General features: G+C 44.4%; 1 protein-coding gene across 1 annotated transcript; it reads left to right on the forward strand.

Annotated features, from left to right (window-relative positions):
- The first annotated feature begins 10767 nt into the window (after positions 1-10767).
- On the forward strand, positions 10768-14469 carry LOC119305539 (subtilisin-like protease SBT1.7). Its single transcript, XM_037582036.1, has 2 exons — positions 10768-10978; positions 12293-14469. Exons 1-2 carry the CDS (start codon positions 10768-10770, stop codon positions 14395-14397), a joined length of 2316 nt encoding a protein of 771 aa, XP_037437933.1. The 3' UTR covers positions 14398-14469.
- The last annotated feature ends 1750 nt before the right edge of the window (positions 14470-16219 follow it).

A 16219-nucleotide genomic window follows, 5' to 3' on the forward strand; every position in this document is an offset into this window, starting at 1 on the left:
GCTGCCCCCCTTGTCCAATTCGGACCAGAGGGGGGGCGCGGGCCTCCTTCCTTTTGGCCTCTCTCCTCTATTCCCGTATGGCCCAATAAGGCCCATATACTCCCCGGCGAATTCCCGTAACTCTCCGATACTCCGAAAAATACCCGAATCACTCGGAACCTTTCCGAACTCCGAATATAGTCGTCCAATATATCGATCTTTACGTCTCGACCATTTCGAGACTCCTCGTCTTGTCCCTGATCTCATCCGGGACTCCGAACTCCTTCGGTACATCAAAACTCATAAACTCATAATATAACTGTCATCGAAACCTTAAGCGTGCGGACCCTACGGGTTCGAGAACAATGTAGACATGACCTAGAACTATTCTCGGTCAATAACCAATAGCGGAACCTGGATGCTCATATTGGCTCCCACATATTCTACGAAGATCTTTATCGGTCAAACCGCATAACAACATACGTTGTTCCCTTTGTCATCGGTATGTTACTTGCCCGAGATTCGATCGTCGGTATCAAATACCTAGTTCAATCTCATTACTGGCAAGTCTTTTTACTCGTTACGTAATGCATCATTCCGTAACTAACTCATTAGTTACATTGCTTGCAAGGCTTATAGTGATGTGCATTACCGAGAGGGCCCAGAGATACCTCCCCGACAATCGGAGTGACAAAACCTAATCTTGAAATACGCCAACCCAACATGTACCTTTGGAGACACCTATAGTACTCCTTTATAATCACCCAGTTATGTTGTGACGTTTGGTAGCACCCAAAGTGTTCCTCCGGTAAACGGGAGTTGCATAATCTCATAGTTATAGGAACATGTATAAGTCATGAAGAAAGCAATAGCAACATACTAAACGATCAAGTCCTAAGCTAACGGAATGGGTCTAGTCAATCACATCATTCTTCTAATGATGTGATCTCGTTAATCAAATGACAACTCATTTGTCCATGGCTAGCATAACCATCTTTGATAAACGAGCTAGTCAAGTAGAGGCATACTAGTGACACTATGTTTGTTTATGTATTCACACATGTATTATGTTTCCGGTTAATACAATTCTAGCATGAATAATAAACATTTATCATGATATAAGGAAATAAATAATAACTTTATTATTGCCTCTAGGGCATATTTCCTTCGGTCTCCCACTTGCACTAGAGTCAATAATCTAGTTCACATCATCATGTGATTCAACACCAATATTCACATCTGTATGTGATTAACACCCATAGTTCACATCGTCATGTGATCAACACCCAAAGGGTTTACTAGAGTCAATAATCTAGTTCACATTGCTATGTGATTAACACCCAAAAAGAGTACTAAGGTATGATCATGTTTTGCTCGTGAGAGGAGTTTAGTCAACGGGTCTGTCACATTCAGAGTCGTATGTATTTTGCAAATATTCTATGTCTACAATGCTCTGCACGGAGCTACTCTAGCTGATTGCTCCCACTTTCAATATGTATCCAGATTGAGACTTAGAGTCATCTGGATTGGTGTAAAAGTTTGCACCGATGTAACTTTTACAATGAACTCTTTTATCACCTCCATAATCGAGAAACATCTCCTTAGTCCTTACTAAGGATATTCTTGACCGCTGTCCAGTGATCTACTATTAGATCAAATTTGTATTCCTTTGCCAAACTCAGAGCAAGGTATACAATAGGTCTGGTTCACAGCATAGCATACTTTATAGAACCTATGACTGAGGCATAGGGAATGACTTTTCATTCTCTTTCTATTTTCTGCCATAGTCGGATTTTGAGTCTTACTCAACTTCACACCTTGCAACACAGACAAGGACTCTTTCTTTGACTGTTCCATTTTGAACTACTTCAAAAACAATTATCAAGGTGTGTACTCATTGAAAAACTTATCAAGCGTCTTGATCTATCTATATAGATCTTGATGCTCAATGTGTAAGCAGCTTCACCGAGGTCTTTCTTTGAAAAACTCCTTTCAAACACTCCTTTATGCTTTCCTGAAAATTCTACATCATTTCCAATTAATAATATGTCATTCACATATACTTATCAGAAATGATGTAGTGCTCCCACTCACTTTCTTGTAAATACAGTTCTTTCAAAAAGTCTGTATAAAACCATATGCTTTGATCAACTCATCAAAGCGTATATTCCAACTCCGAGATGCTTGCACCAGTCCATTGATGGATTGCTGGAGCTTGCACACTTTGTTAGCATCTTTAGGATTGACAAAACTTTTCTGGTTACATCATATACAACTCTTCTTTAATAAAACCATTAAGGAATGCAGTTTTGACATCCATTTGCCAGATTTCATAAAATGTGGCAATTGCTAACATGATCCAGACGGACTTAAGCTTCGATACGAGTGAGAAAATCTCATCGTATTCAATACCTTGAACTTGTTAAAAACCTTTCGCAACAAGTCGAGATTAGTAGATAGTAACACTACTATCAGTGTTCGTCTTCCTCTTGAAGATCCATTTATTTAACATGGCTTGCTGATCATTGAGCAAGTCAATCAAAGTCCATACTTTGTTCTCATACATGGATCATATCTCAGATTTTATGGCCTCAAGCCATTTCGTGGAATCTGGGCTCATCATCGCTTCCTCATAGTTCATAGGTTCATCATGGTCTAGTAACATGACTTCCAGAACATGATTTCCGTACCACTCTGGTGTGGATCTTACTCTGGAAGACCTACGAGGTTTGGCAGCAACTTGATATGAAGTTTCATGATCATCATCATTAACTTCCTCACTAATTGGTGTAGTAATCACTGGAACTAATTTCTGTGATGAACTACTTTCCAATAAGGGAGAAGGTACAATTACCTCATCAAGTTCTACTTTCCTCCCACTCACTTCTTTCGAGAGAAACTTCTTCTCTAGAAAGGATCCATCTTAGCAATGAATAACTTGCCTTCGGATCTGTGATAGAAGGTGTACCCAATAGTTACCTTTGGGTATTCTATGAAGACGCACTTCTCCGATTTGGGTTCGAGCTTATCAGGTTGAAAACTTTTTTCATATAAGCATCGCAACTCCAAGCTTTAAGAAACGACAGCTTAGGTTTACTGCTAAACCATAGTTCATACGGTGTCGTCTCAACGGATTTAGATGGTGCCCTATTAAACGTGAATGCAGCTGTCTCTAATGCATAACCCCAAAACGATAGTGGTAAACCAATAAGAGACATCATAGATCGCACCATATCTAGTAAAGTACGATTACGACATTCGGACACACCATTACATTGTGGTGTTCCAGATGGCGTGAGTTTCAAAACTATTTCACATTGTTTCAAATGAAGACCAAACTCATAACTCAAATATTCGTCTCCACGATCAGATCGTAGAAACTTTATTTTTCTTGTTACGATGATTTTTCCACTTCACTCTGAAATTCTTTGAACTTTTCAACTATTTCAGACTTATGTTTTATCAAGTAGATATACCCATATCTGCTCAAATCATTTGTGAAGGTTAGAAAATAACGATACTTGCCACGAGCCTTAACACTCATCGGATCGCATACATCGGTATGTATTATTTCCAATAAGTCAGTAGCTCGTTCCATTGTTCCGGAGAACGGAGTTGTAGTCATCTTGCCCAAAAGGCACGGTTCGCAAGCATCAAATGATTCATAACCAAGTGATTCCAAAAATCCATCTTTATGCAGTTTCTTCATGCGCTTTACACCAATATGACCCAAACGGCAGTGTCACAAATAAGTTGCACTATCATTATTAACTTTGCATCTTTTGGCATCAATATTATGAATATGTGTATCACTATGATCGAGATCCAACAAACTATTTTCATTGGTTGTATAACCATCGAAGGTCTTATTCATGTAAACAGAATAACAATTATTCTTTAACTTCAAATGAATAGCTGTATCGCAATAAACATGATCAAATCATATTCATGCTCAACGCAAACGCTAAATAACATTTATTTAGGTTTAACACTAATCTCAAAAATATAGGGAGTGTGTGATGATGATCATATCAATCTTGGAACTATTTCCAACACTCATCGTCACTTCCCCTCAACTAGTCTCTGTTTATTATGTAACTCCTGTTTCGAGTTACTAATCTTTAGCAACCGAACAAGTATTAAATACTCAGGGGTTACTATAAACACTAGTAAGGCACACATCAAACACCTGTATATCAAATATACCCTTGTTCACTTTGCCATCCTTCTTATCCACCAAATATTTAGGGCATTTCCGCTTCCAGTGACCATTTCCTTTGCAGTGTAAGCACTCAATTTCAGGCTTTGGTCCAGCTTTGGTCTTCTTCACGGGAGTGACAACTTGTTTGCCATTCTACTTGAAGTTTCCCTTTCTTTCCTTTGCCCTTTTCTTGAAACTAGTGGTCTTGTCAATCATCAACACTTGATGCTCTTTCTTGATTTCTACCTTCGTTGATTTCAACATCACGAAGAGCTCGGAATCGTTTTCGTCATCCCTTGCATACTATAGTTCATCACAAAGTTCTACTAACTTGGTGATAGTGACTAGAGAATTCTGTCAATCACTATCTTATCTGGAAGATTAACTCCCACTTGATTCAAGCGATTGAAGTACTCAGACAATCTGAGCACATGCTCACTAGTTGAGCGATTCTCCTCCATCTTTTAGCAATAGAACTTGTTGGAGACTTCATATCTCTCAACTCGGGTATTTGCTTGAAATATTAACTTCAATTCCTGGAACATCTCATATGGTCCATGACGTTCAAAACATCTTTGAAGTCCCGATTCTAAGTCGTTAAGCATGGTGCACTAAACTATCAAGTAGTCATCATATTGAGCTAGCCAAACGTTCATAACGTCTGCATCTGCTCCTGCAATAGGTCTGTCACCTAGCGGTGCATTAAGGACATAATTCTTCTGTGCAACAATGAGGATAAACCTCAGATCACGGATCCAATCCGCATCATTGCTACTAACATCTTTCAACATAATTTTCTCTAGGAACATATCAAAATAAACATATGAAAGCAACAATGCAAGCTATTGATCTATAACGTAATTTGCAAAATACTACCAGGACTAAGTTCATGATAAATTTAAGTTCAATTAATCATATTACTTAAGAACTCCCATTTAGATAGACATCCCTCTAATCCTCTAAGTGATTACGTGATCCATATCAACTACACCATGTCCGATCGTCACGTGAGATGGAGTAGTTTCAACAGTGAACATCAATATGTTGATCATATCTACTATATGATTCACGCTCGACCTTTCGGTCTCCGTGTTCCGAGGCCATATCTGTTATATGCTAGGCTCGTCAAGTTTAACCTGAGTATTCCGCGTGTGCAACTGTTTTGCACCCGTTGTATTTGAACGTAGAGCCTATCACACCTGATCATCACATGGTGTCTCGGCACGAAGAACTTTCGCAACGGTGCATACTCAGGGAGAACACTTCTTGATAATTTAGTGAGAGATCATCTTAAAATGCTACCGTCAAACTAAGCAAAATAAGATGTATAAAAGATAAACATCACATGCAATCAATATAAGTGATATGATATGGCCATCATCATCTTGTGCTTGTGATCTCCATCTCCAAAGTACTGTCATGATCTCTATCGTTATCGGCACGACACCATGATCTTCATCATCTTGATCTATATCAATGTGTCGTCACATGGTCGTCTCGCCAACTATTGCTCTTGCAACTATTGCTATCGTATAGCGATAAAGTGCAATTATATGGCACTTGCATCTTATGCAACAAAGAGACAACCATAGGGCTTCTGCCAGTTGCCGATAACTTCAACAAAACATGATCATCTCATACAACAACTTATATCTCATCACGTCTTGACCATATCACATCACAACATGCCCTACAAAAACAAGTTAGAAGTCCTCTACTTTGTTGTTGCAAATTTTACGTGGCTGCTACAGGCTGAGCAAGAACCGTTCTTACCTACGCATCAAAACCACAACGATAGTTCGTCAAGTTAGTGCTGTTTTAACCTTCTCAAGGACCGAGCGTAGCCACACTCGGTTCAACTAAAGTTGGAGAAACAGACACCCGCTAGTCACCTGTGTGCGAAGCACGGCGGTAAAACCAGTCTCGCGTAAGTGTACGCGTAATGTCGGACCGGGCCGCTTCATCCAACAATACCGCTGAACCAAAGTATGACATGCTGGTAAGCAGTATGACTTGTATCGCCCACAACTCACTTGTGTTCTACTCGTGCAAATAACATCAACGCATAAAACCTAGGCTCGGATGCCACTGTTGGGGAACGTAGTAATTTCAAAAATTTCCTACGCACACGCAAGATCATGGTGATGCATAGCAATGAGAGGGGAGAGTGTAATCTACATACCCTTGTAGACCGAAAGTGGAAGCGTTAGAACAACGCGGTTGATGTAGTCGTACGTCTTCACGGCCCGACCGATCAAGCACCGAAACTACGGCACCTCCGAGTTCTATCACACGTTCAGCTCGATGACGTCCCTCGAACTCCGATCCAGCCGAGTGTCGAGGGAGAGTTCCGTCAGCACGACGGCGTTGTGACGATCTTGATGTTCTATCGTCGCAGGGCTTCGCCTAAGCACCGCTACAATATTATCGAGGAGGACTATGATGGAGAGAGGCACCGCACACGGCTAATAGATCTCAAGGATCAATTGTTGTTGTGTCTTTGGGGTGCCCCCCTGCCCCCATATATATAGGAGCAAGGGGGGAGGCGGCCGGCCTATGGAGGAGGCGCGCCAAGGGGGGAGTCCTACTCCCACCGGGAGTAGGACTCCTCCTTTCCTTGTTGGAGAAGGAAAGAGGAGGAGCAGGACTCCGCCTTTCCTTGTTGGAGAAGGAAAGAGGAGGAGAGGGAGAAGGAAAAGTGGGCTGCCCCCCTTGTCCAATTCGGACCAGAGGGGGGCGCAGGCCTCCTTCCTTTTGGCCTCTCTCCTCTATTCGCGTATGGCCCAATAAAGCCCATATACTCCCCGGCGAATTCCTGTAACTCTCCGATACTCCGAAAAATACCCGAATCACTCGGAACCTTTCCGAACTCCGAATATAGTCGTCCAATATATAGATCTTTACGTCTCGACCATTTCGAGACTCCCCGTCATGTCCCCGATCTCATCCGGGACTCCGAACTCCTTCGGTACATCAAAACTCATAAACTCATAATATAACTGTCATCAAAACCTTAAGCGTGCGGACCCTACGGGTTCGAGAACAATGTAGACATGACCTAGAACTATTCTCGGTCAATAACCAATAGCGGAACCTGGATGCTCATATTGGCTCCCACATATTCTACGAAGATCTTTATCGGTCAAACCGCATAACAACATAAGTTGTTCCCTTTGTCATCGGTATGTTACTTGCCCGAGATTCGATCGTCGGTATCCAATACCTAGTTCAATCTCGTTACTGGCAAGTCTTTTTACTCGTTACGTAATGCATCATTCCGTAACTAACTCATTAGTTACATTGCTTGCAAGGCTTATAGTGATGTGCATTACCGAGAGGGCCCAGAGATACCTCTCCGACAATCGGAGTGACAAAACCTAATCTCGAAATACGCCAACCCAACATGTACCTTTGGAGACACCTGTAGTACTCCTTTATAATCACCCAGTTACGTTCCGACGTTTGGTAGCACCCAAAGTGTTCCTCCGGTAAACGGGAGTTGCATAATCTCATACTTATAGGAACATGTATAAGTCATGAAGAAAGCAATAGCAACATACTAAACGATCAAGTGCTAAGCTAACGGAATGGGTCTAGTCAATCACATCATTCTTCTGATGATGTGATCCCGTTAATGAAATGACAACTCATTTGTTCATGGCTAGGAAACATAACCATCTTTGATAAACGAGCTAGTCAAGTAGAGGCATACTAGTGATACTATGTTTGTTTATGTATTCACACATGTATTATGTTTCCGGTTAATACAATTCTAGCATGAATAATAAACATTTATCATGATATAAGGAAATAAATAATAACTTTATTATTGCCTCTAGAGCATATTTCCTTCATCTTTGTATACCATAAAATAAGTTTCAAGTACATTTTAGTGTATTAGCAATGTTCTACAAAGAGTGTGTTAATAGTGCTAACTTTCCAATGTCAATTGATCAAGAAATGGAAGTTAAAAAATCAGGCATGCAACTATGCAGACAGATAACCATTGGGAGATAAATATCAGGAATCATTAACTAAAACTGTCAATAGTTCATCTGTATGGTGTGAAATGTCTTGGTAAGATCATAAAAACAACCAAATTAGACCGTTATCAAACAACCACAACCCACTCCCGAGAGCAAACACAAAAATGTACTCCCTCTGTTCCTAAATATAAGTTTTTTTAGAGATTTTAATATGGACTATATATGGAGCAAACTGAGTCAATCTACACTCTAAAGTATGTTTATATACATCCGTATGTAGTTCATATTGAAATCTCTAAAAAGACTTATATTTAGGAACGGAGGGAGTATGAAAAAGATATAGCTAATATGGCGAGCATATCCACATCCATTGTACGACCATAATGCATATCCACGTCCGTGTATTCCTGATCGATTTCTACTACAGGTAGAGTCATCACTCAAAACACAACAACACAAATTTCTCCGGTGTATCTTCTGAAGCCGAGTGCAGTTGTATTTCTCGAACGCTAACATTCGTATGGTACAAACATACATGTTACGTCGGCTCTTAGGCTCTTCCCTCCGGACAAAGGGTATAAACCGCTCACTCGACAAAATCGGTTGCCTGAGAAAGGGGAGATCGATGTACACCTTTACCCCTTGAATTTAGGATATAGGCGGGCTAATAGTTGTTGCTATCTAGGGAGGAGAGATATACGCATACATAACTTACATATGAATAAATTTGCTTGGGTTTTTTATGGACTAAGCAGAAGAAATATACGAGTATAGGCTTGCATGTTCACCAACACTCATGGCGGTTGGCCCTCTCTTTTCCCTTAGTTTATAGATTGTGGTCTCGGCGGCATCTGGAAGATGGTGAATCATGTGTTGGGTTCATGGTTCGTGGATGACTTGTATGGTTTTCTCCCCCGTCGTCTTTGTCGTGCGGGGGTGCCAGATGTGGAGATCGATGGCGTGTGAGGGGTGTTGCTCCGATCTTATTCGTTCAACAGTAATGGTTTCGCCTTTGGTGAGCCACTTTGGAGGTCTAGAAAGTTGCATATCGGCGATGCAGCCGCATCGAGCTTAGGCAATGAGGTGATCCATCATTTTCCCTTTTGGTGGTTGTTGTGATGGCGCGAGAAGCAGGTGACGGGCGTTGGTATCAAGCGTAAAGGTTTCTTCGGTCTTGATTATAATTTTTCTTATTGTCTTTTTTGTGTGTGTAAAGGCTCGTAATTTGCTGTCTTTTCAGTTTTATCAGGTTGTTGTGTATAGGACTTGTACTATAATCCTTGTGATGTAAATAAGACATGTATTGCAAAGAAAAGGACAAAGATCTCATCCAGTTAGAGAACATAGCCAACGTACGTCAACTTATACGAAGTTCATGGGTTCGGGCTATGCCATCCTTAAAGAATAAGTGGATGAGAGAAGTGCATATTTCAATCCCCAATTCTAGATCTAATCTAATTTACAACCTCCAATTTCAATATCATTTCATTACAACCTCAAACTCTTAAAACCGGCAAGAATTCAACCATCCCCTCCCCATTGACCGGTTTTGACCTGTTGACCGTCCAGTCAGCAAGTCGCGTCTGGAAAAATTTCAAAGTTCCAGAAAAAATTTGTAAAATAAAAAATGCAGGAAAAGTAAAAAAAAATGAAATAATAATAATTTTTTTCTAAAAGTAAAAAATATGGAAAATCATAAAAACAATTCTAACCATCTAGAAAAGATTTTGAACTTTCTTTTTTGATTTTACAGACTTTTTATATATTTTTCAGAATTTTTAGAAAGCAGCCCCGACTCTTTTTTATTTTTCAGAATATTGAATTATTTCAGGATTTTTAGAAAACAATCCAATTTTTTTTTCACTTTTTTAGAATTTGAACCCTTTTTGCCTTTTGATTTTACATAATTTTTTCAGGATTTGCTTTACCTCACGTGGCTTACTGACTGGACGGTTAACGGGTCAAAACCGATAACCAGGGAGGGGAGGTTGAATCTTGACCGATTTTAAGAGTTCGAGGTTATAATGTTGACAGTACTTAAGTTGGAGGTTGTAAATTAGACTAGGAAAAAAGTTGCGGGTTGAAATATGCATTTCTCTCTAAGTGGATACACCGATTATTAAGCCAATTTAGTTTTAGATTTAACCATCATGCCCTTTAAGTCAAAGAGGTATGTTTTAATCTTCACCGTTGATTCAACTAGGGGTTTACCCAAAAAATCAACAAAATAAAGTTCAGTAGTTAAGCTAAATTTCTTTTATAGTTTTGTTTCGAGGCTGCATTTAGCTTCCAACAGCCAAGTATTAACCTACAAGCAAGCCACATCTAGTACCATCCACTAGCTGTAGCTGAGCCACCGTGTATGATGATATATTTAGGGCTAAACATGGTGATGCAAACTTCAAACTAAGATAGAAATTTGATGGGCCTGACAGGTGTGTGATGCAATAATTTATCTTGGCGATGCACTGTTCTGCTGAACACGCATGCATGTCTTGTCCGGTAGCGTCACACTCAGCTGCTCAAGCTCTATAAAACCAACCGCTCGCATATATGCATTCCTCCACCACACCGCAACCTCACTCACACACAAATTCAACAATGGCTTCCATGGTCTCCATCCTCTTGCGCTGCTCCCTGCTACTTCTCCTCCTTGTCCAGTCCACACAATCCTCCGTCAGCCAGAAACCCAAGAACGCCATTGCCGAGGAGCCTCATCCTTCGACCTCGCACACCTACATCGTCCTCGCCAACCAACTCGCCAAGCCGTCCAAGTTTGACACCCTCGAGCATTGGTACGCGTCCATGGTGGGCAAGAGCTCCAACTGCAGTCCCCTCGGTGAAGAGTAAATTTGAGGATTCCCCCATATGAAAAGCTATTGTAAAAGTGAAGGAGGTGTATTTGGCAGGTAGGGAAGTGACTTTAAACTCTGAGAATATAGCCAGAGTCTGGAATGATCCCATTAGGGGTGCTGCTCCTTTGCGTGTTAAATTCCTGGCTCTGTTCAGCATCTGTAATTATCAGGAAATTACAAACTTTGAGGGTGGTGATCTTTTTAGAAGAAACCTTCACCCGCCCCTTATGGATCAGTGAAACGATCTAGTTAAGGTGGTTAACACTTGGCATTTATCCGATGAGACGGATTGTATTCGCTGGAAATTAGGGAAGAAAGGTAAATTCTCGACCAAATCGGCCTATACCTATTTGGAGAGAACCCTGGCAAGGTGTGATTTCAGATGGATATGGAAAGCAAAAATCCCTCTTAAGATTCAGATTTTTCTCTGGCAACTGTTCCAAGATGCGGTTTTAACTCGAGATGTCATGAGAAGGCGAAAATGGGCAGGAAATCCTAAATGCTCGTTCTACAATGAGGTGGAAACCTCACAGCATCTTTTCTTTACTTGTCCTGTGGCCCGGTGGTCTGGAGGACAGTTGGGTGTGTGTTTGGCACATCGCTGTGTCCAAACAACCTTTGGCAGTACTTTTCCTGGTGTTACATTTTCCTTCCTGATGGGGCTAAATTTTATACATTTGGTTTGGCAGCTATATGCTGGGCGATTTGGATCAGTCGCAATCAGGCTACCTTTGAGCATAAATCTCTTAAAAGTCCTTTTAATGTGGTGTATGCCGCTTGTGGCTTTTTGACATACTGGGCAGGTTTGATGGCTGGCAAGGAACGAGAGTCCATGGAGCGTAGAGCCAAGATGCCGAGGTCGAATGCATCGACAATGATGAGGATTTGTGCGCCTCCGTCAACGACGAACTGATGCTACTCCACAATCTACGAAGCTCCAACGCTGTGTCTACCTAGTTTGGTTTTATCTCACTCCTGCGCGAGTTGTTTTTTGCTCTCCCTGTGTGTTAGCCTACAGGCATGATGGTGTTGGACTGTTGTGGTTCCTGCGGAATTTGCCTTGATTTGGTTAGGTCTAGAGGTTTGTGTGATGCTAGGTGTCACTGGGGTTTTCGCCCCACGATGAGCTGCTCGATGACGAGTGCTCATAGTGGGTTTCCCAGTGATGCTTTGATCTCGCCTTACCCCTTTCTAGTTTCCTCATGTTGTAGCCGTTATGTTGGGTCTGTGTTTGGTGAACTTTGTATTTCCGTTATGCTTTTAATGGAAAGGGGTTATGGCCCGGGTCAAAAAAAAAAAGAGCTCCAACCGCATCCGCTACACCTACGGCACTGTGATGCATGGTTTTGCGGCCCGTCTCACGGACGGCGAGGCCCAGCGCATGGCGACCGCCCCCGACGTGTCCCGCGTGTACAAGGACAGGGTGTACCACACCCAGGCCACGAGGTCGCCGTGGTTCATGGGCCTCCACGACGACTTCGGCGCGTGGCCGGACGCGGAGTTCGGCGACGGCGTCATCATCGGCTTCGTCGACACCGGCATCTGGCCGGAGCGCGCCAGCTTCAACGACGCCGGGCTCGGCCCCGTCAGGTCCACCTGGAGGGGCAAGTGCGTGGACGCCCTGGGATTCAACGCCAGCTTGTGCAACAACAAGCTCGTCGGCGCCAAGTCCTTCGTCACAGTCGAGCTAGATGCCGGTGGCCTCCTAACCGATTCGAATCCGAGGGACATCGCTGGGCACGGAACGCACGTGGCGTCAACGGCTGCAGGCGCCGAGGTCCCCTCGGCCGATCTCTTCAAGTTCGCGGGCGGGAGAGCGAGCGGCGTGGCGCGCATGGCAAGGATCGCCATGTACAGGGCGTGCAACATAGGATGCTTTGCCTCAGACGTTGTCGCGGCGATCGACGCCGCGGTGACCGACGGCGTGGACCTCCTCTCCATGTCCATCGCATACCCCGCGGAACCCTTCTACGACGACCTCCTCTCCGTCGCCACGTTCGGCGCTGAGCAGAGAGGCGTCTTCGTCGTCCTGGCGGGCGGCAACAAAGGCCCGACAGCGTCAACCATATCCAACGTGGCCCCGTGGATGACCACCGTCGGCGCCGCCACCACGGACCGGGTGTTCCCGGCGACACTCCGGCTCGGCAACGGGGTGGTGCTCACCGGGCAGTCCCTGTACAACATCCCGTTCTCCCAGTCCCAGGGCGCGGGCATGATCCCGCTAGTGCGCACCTCCTGCGGAGAGTATGATCTGACGCCCGACAAGGTCATGGGCAAGGTCGTGGTGTGCTCCCAGGATGCAGGAGCTTCGGCTGGCTTTGACGTGGAGAGAGCCGGCGGAGCCGGGATAGTTTCCGTCCAAAGTACGGAACGGTTCTGGGACACGGTAATGGCCCAACCCTTCCCCCTTCCCGGTCTCCTGCTCAGCTCCGCCGGCGGCAAGAAGCTGGCCGATTACATGTCGTCCGTAGCGTACCCGGTGGCGTCCTTCAACTTCACCTGCGACACGGTCACCGGCGAGAACCGGGCGCCGATGGTGGCGGGCTTCTCTTCGCGGGGCCCAAACCCGATTGTCCCCGAGATCCTGAAGCCGGACGTCATCGCGCCGGGAGTGAACATCCTCGCCGCCTGGTCAGGTGCTGCCCAGCCATCGGACAGCGACATGGACCCGCGGAGAGTGGAGTACAACATCATCTCGGGGACGTCGATGGCGTGCCCGCACGTCGCCGGCGTCGCGGCCCTGATCAAGAAGCGACACGGCGACTGGACGCCGGCCATGATCCGTTCGGCGCTGATGACGACCGCCGGCCCGCTCGACAAGAACGGCAGGGACATCGTGGACAGCGGCAGTGCCGTCGGCGCCGCCGCGACGCCTATGGAGGCGGGGGCCGGGCTGGTGCTCCCGCGGCTCGCCATGGACCCGGGCCTGGTGTACGACGCCGGCACGCAGGACTACGTCGACTTCCTCTGCACCCTCAACTACACGGTGGAGCAGATGCGGCAGTTCGTGCCGGGGCTGAGCAAGTGCGCGAGGACGATCCCCGGGGGCGTGGCCAACCTTAACTACCCGTCGTTCGTGGTGGTGTTCGACGGCAGCACCCGCGTCCGCACGCTGACGCGGACGGTGACCAAGGTGTCGGCGCAGCCCGAGAGGTACAACGTGACGGTCGCCGCGCCGGACGGGGTGAAGGTGACGGTGACACCGACGACGCTGGAGTTCAAGCGGGTGAACGAGAAGAGGAGCTACACCGTGCAGTTCAGCAGCGAGGCCGGAGCGAAGGTGAGGCCGGCCGGCACGTGGGACTTCGGCCACATCGCTTGGGAGAACAGGAAGCACCGGGTCAGGAGCCCCGTCGCCTTCAAGTGGGACAACTGATGCCTGAACTCTGGGAGCGTAATGTTGTGACTCGTGAGTTGATCCACATCGCTTTGCTTGTTGCGAACTCGTGACAATAAAGAGAAGGGAATAATTATCATATGTTTCTTCTCCTGTCCAATTGCATCCAATAATTGTGTCTGGACCATCTCGTCAAACTTGTTTGAATCATTGCTTCAATCCGTGGACCTACGTAGTACTTCACGTTTGCACTGCATTCATGTTAGCTTACAGTAAATGAAACAATTTTCCACAACACTTCCAGCCTGACTGGTTAAATGAATGCATTCAAAAGGAACTTGGGTAGCTGCATATGAGTTCCGAAGAAATCTTCCAACATTCTTAGAGCATCCCATCCATAATATAAAAAAATCTAGTTCTCTCTACACTTGCATATAAACACATAGACATCTTCATTTTATAATCATAAGAATTCAAATAATTATGTTTCAGTTTGAAACCCACGATTTATGAAATTTATATTTGAATTCAAATTTAAACATAACAAATGGCCCAAATGCATCAAAGTAAAAATGAAGAAGTTTATTGTCCATGGAGCTCCCACAAATCCTCAACAAGGTCTTCACAAAGTATAGTTCATGCCCCGCGCAGTCTTTAATCTGTTGATACACTTGAAGTAATTTCTGGAGTCGGTGTTCATCCTTTCGATGGTTGACACGCGGTGTATAATATTTTTGCTTCCCCTCATTCTCATAGCAGAAGTCTTTCGGCTAGACTCGCTCCTTTTTTCTTATCATGTTCTACATGCTCACACATGTTCTGATGATGCACCAGCTGTTATGATGCTCCACAAATGCTTTTAGTTCCGAAATCAAATGTTTTTGGTTTCGAAATCTTGCAGGGCCCCGAACGGCAAATCGAGCTTGCAATACCTCAAATGCTTCTTGTTGCCTTGAGGGTTTGATATTGTCTTCACAAATATTGACCATGAAGGATATATTCCATCTACAAGATACTAACCTGTGTTGTAAGTTCACCGGTGGTGCCTCCATGTTAGATAACCTTGCAAACAAATGAGACCATTGCAAGACATTTAGGTCATTTTGAGATCCCGACAGACCAAAATATGAATGGCAAATTCATAGATCATTTGGTGACACAACTTTGAAGAATTATGTTGCATCTTTACAGTGACATTTCAGTTGCCCATGTTATGTTGCAGGGAAATTCTTTCACCTTCAGTGCATGCAATCGATGCTTCCAAGCATTAGAGTAAGCATTTTGATGCACTGATTTGCAGAAGCTTGCAGTGTCCATCTCATTTGGTGCTTGAAGATATTTCTCTCCGAAGATCTCAATGACAACCTTCACAAAATTCTTCCAACCTTTTATGATTGTGCTCTCTGCGCTTCAATCCAATCATCAAGGGTGTGTTTGGTTGTGTGCATCATTTTTTGCCCTTTTGCATAGTTGTCCTACTTGGGCCTGGCTGAGCATATGCAGGCTAAAAACTATGTTTTGCGCATCGTTTGGTTACCTCATGTAGGATGGCTGCATTACAGGAGCAATTTTTGTCTGGCCTTTGTTGTCCTGCATTGGCTGGGCTGATGGAACTACACAGTGTTTGCTTGTATACGTTGGACATGATTAATGGTTAACAACTACACATTACACACCTAGTTACACTAGAGTGCCCCGGCGACTACGATGGACAACGGTCGCAGCGCCGCGTCCGATGTGATGAGCATGGAGTCGCGGGAGAGCGGTCCCGGCAATGGCGTGACAAACTAATTGCTAGCGTCGTTGCCGCAGAGAAAGTCTGTGCGGAGGGAAGAATAGACGGGCGCTGAGGCAAAGGATG

Source organism: Triticum dicoccoides, chromosome 5B (assembly GCF_002162155.2).
Source record: "Triticum dicoccoides isolate Atlit2015 ecotype Zavitan chromosome 5B, WEW_v2.0, whole genome shotgun sequence".
Classification (NCBI taxonomy): Eukaryota; Viridiplantae; Streptophyta; class Magnoliopsida; order Poales; family Poaceae; genus Triticum; species Triticum dicoccoides.